The sequence below is a fragment of the Trichechus manatus genome, unplaced genomic scaffold, assembly GCF_000243295.1.
Source record: "Trichechus manatus latirostris isolate Lorelei unplaced genomic scaffold, TriManLat1.0 scaffold00200, whole genome shotgun sequence".
NCBI classification, from domain to species: domain Eukaryota; kingdom Metazoa; phylum Chordata; class Mammalia; order Sirenia; family Trichechidae; genus Trichechus; species Trichechus manatus.
In genome coordinates, this window is record NW_004444136.1 from 705,119 (window position 1) to 706,500 (window position 1,382).

General features: G+C 45.3%; 1 protein-coding gene across 1 annotated transcript in view; it reads right to left on the reverse strand.

Annotated features, from left to right (window-relative positions):
- Nucleotides 1-1,382, reverse strand: part of LOC101346265 (WASH complex subunit 2A) — a 69,494-nt gene that overhangs the window by 37,090 nt on the left and 31,022 nt on the right. Inside the window, exon 15 of the mRNA XM_023742114.1 lies at nt 914-1,053. Within this exon, the coding sequence (XP_023597882.1) occupies nt 914-1,053 (140 nt within the window). The remainder of the gene's footprint in view (nt 1-913; nt 1,054-1,382) is intronic.

Consider the following 1,382-nt stretch of genomic DNA (forward strand, 5'->3'; position numbering starts at 1 on the left):
GTGCTGTACTTGTGTGGCAGGAGGTTGGCTTAACTGGACTGTTAATTCCTGTCTTCAGAACACCAGCCTTGCAATGAAATGTACGTCTCAGAGCTTTCACTTACATTAAGGTAATCCCCCTACTTCCAAAGAGTTACATGTTTATCCTGGCTATTGCAAAATCTAACCATGAAATCTTAATCTGGAGCCCACAATTTCTTGAAATTATAAGCAAATTTTGGCACGTCCACCTGTTTTTCCAAGGAGGAGATTTACTACTTCCCATTACATCTCATACAGGTCTCCAATTCTCTAAAAGGCTAGCCTCAAATTAGTTCCGAAAGATATAGTCCTCTGGGAGTCAAAAAAAGCAGTGAGGCCTCTGGGAGTTGGCACTGACCTGCCCAAAAGGGCTGAAGCAGTCTGCAAACCAGGGCCAGCCCCCGAACCATTCTCGGGCCACCATTCTCGGGCCACAGCAAGGGAAAGGGAAAGGTCTTTTATCTCGTGCCAGAATACACAGGCTACATCGCTGAGCACACTGCCTAGGAAGACTGTCCATGAAGGAGCAGCAAGCTGGCTTCCATTCCGGCTCCAGAGCCTCACTGCACTGTGGGCCGATGAACAGCTCACAAGCTGGAGCAGTACCATTTCTCCATCAGAACCAGAGTCCCTTGAAGATTCTCTCAGGGATGTTGCCTGTGTAAAACCCAACCCCAAGAGGAGAATATTTTCTTCCCAGGAGGTGCACTGGCTTCAAACCCAACAGTTAAAAGGACTGTACATATACTGCTTTCTAAGGACCATACGTTCTCAAGAAATTATTTTCAAAGAAATAAGTATTTAATAAAAAGTCTCGTATCTCACCGACAAAAACCTGATTCAAAAATAATTTCAAATATCACACTCACGGACCAATACTCAAAAGTAAGAAAAAGTATTCTGTACCTCAGAATCCTCTTCATCCGAAAATAAACTTTTTTGGGTCTTTGTTTCTGAGACGAGCTTAAGGTGTTTGCTGGAAGGCAGGGTAACCTTTGTTGAAAAAAAAAGTGAGAGCCAACAAATAACACACTTGGAAATGAGGGTTTCTCAAGCATTCATTCAGAAAACTCCAAGTCCCTGCTACGGTTAGACCGCATACCACATGCTGGGGGAACAGAGAAGCCGCGGACCTTGGATGTGTGTAAAATAAATACAAAGGAAAAGCATCATGAGAGAGAATAAAAAACTAGTGTAAGTTAGGAAAGAGGGAAGACGGTTCCTTGAGGAAGCGTGAACCGTCCTAGGACACAGCCTGGGCACAGGGGGATGCTAAAGCAAGGACGTTCCAGGCAGAGGGAGCCAAGTGAGAAAAGCAGGCAAAAGCAGAGGGTGGCAGTGACGCACGAGCACCACATGGC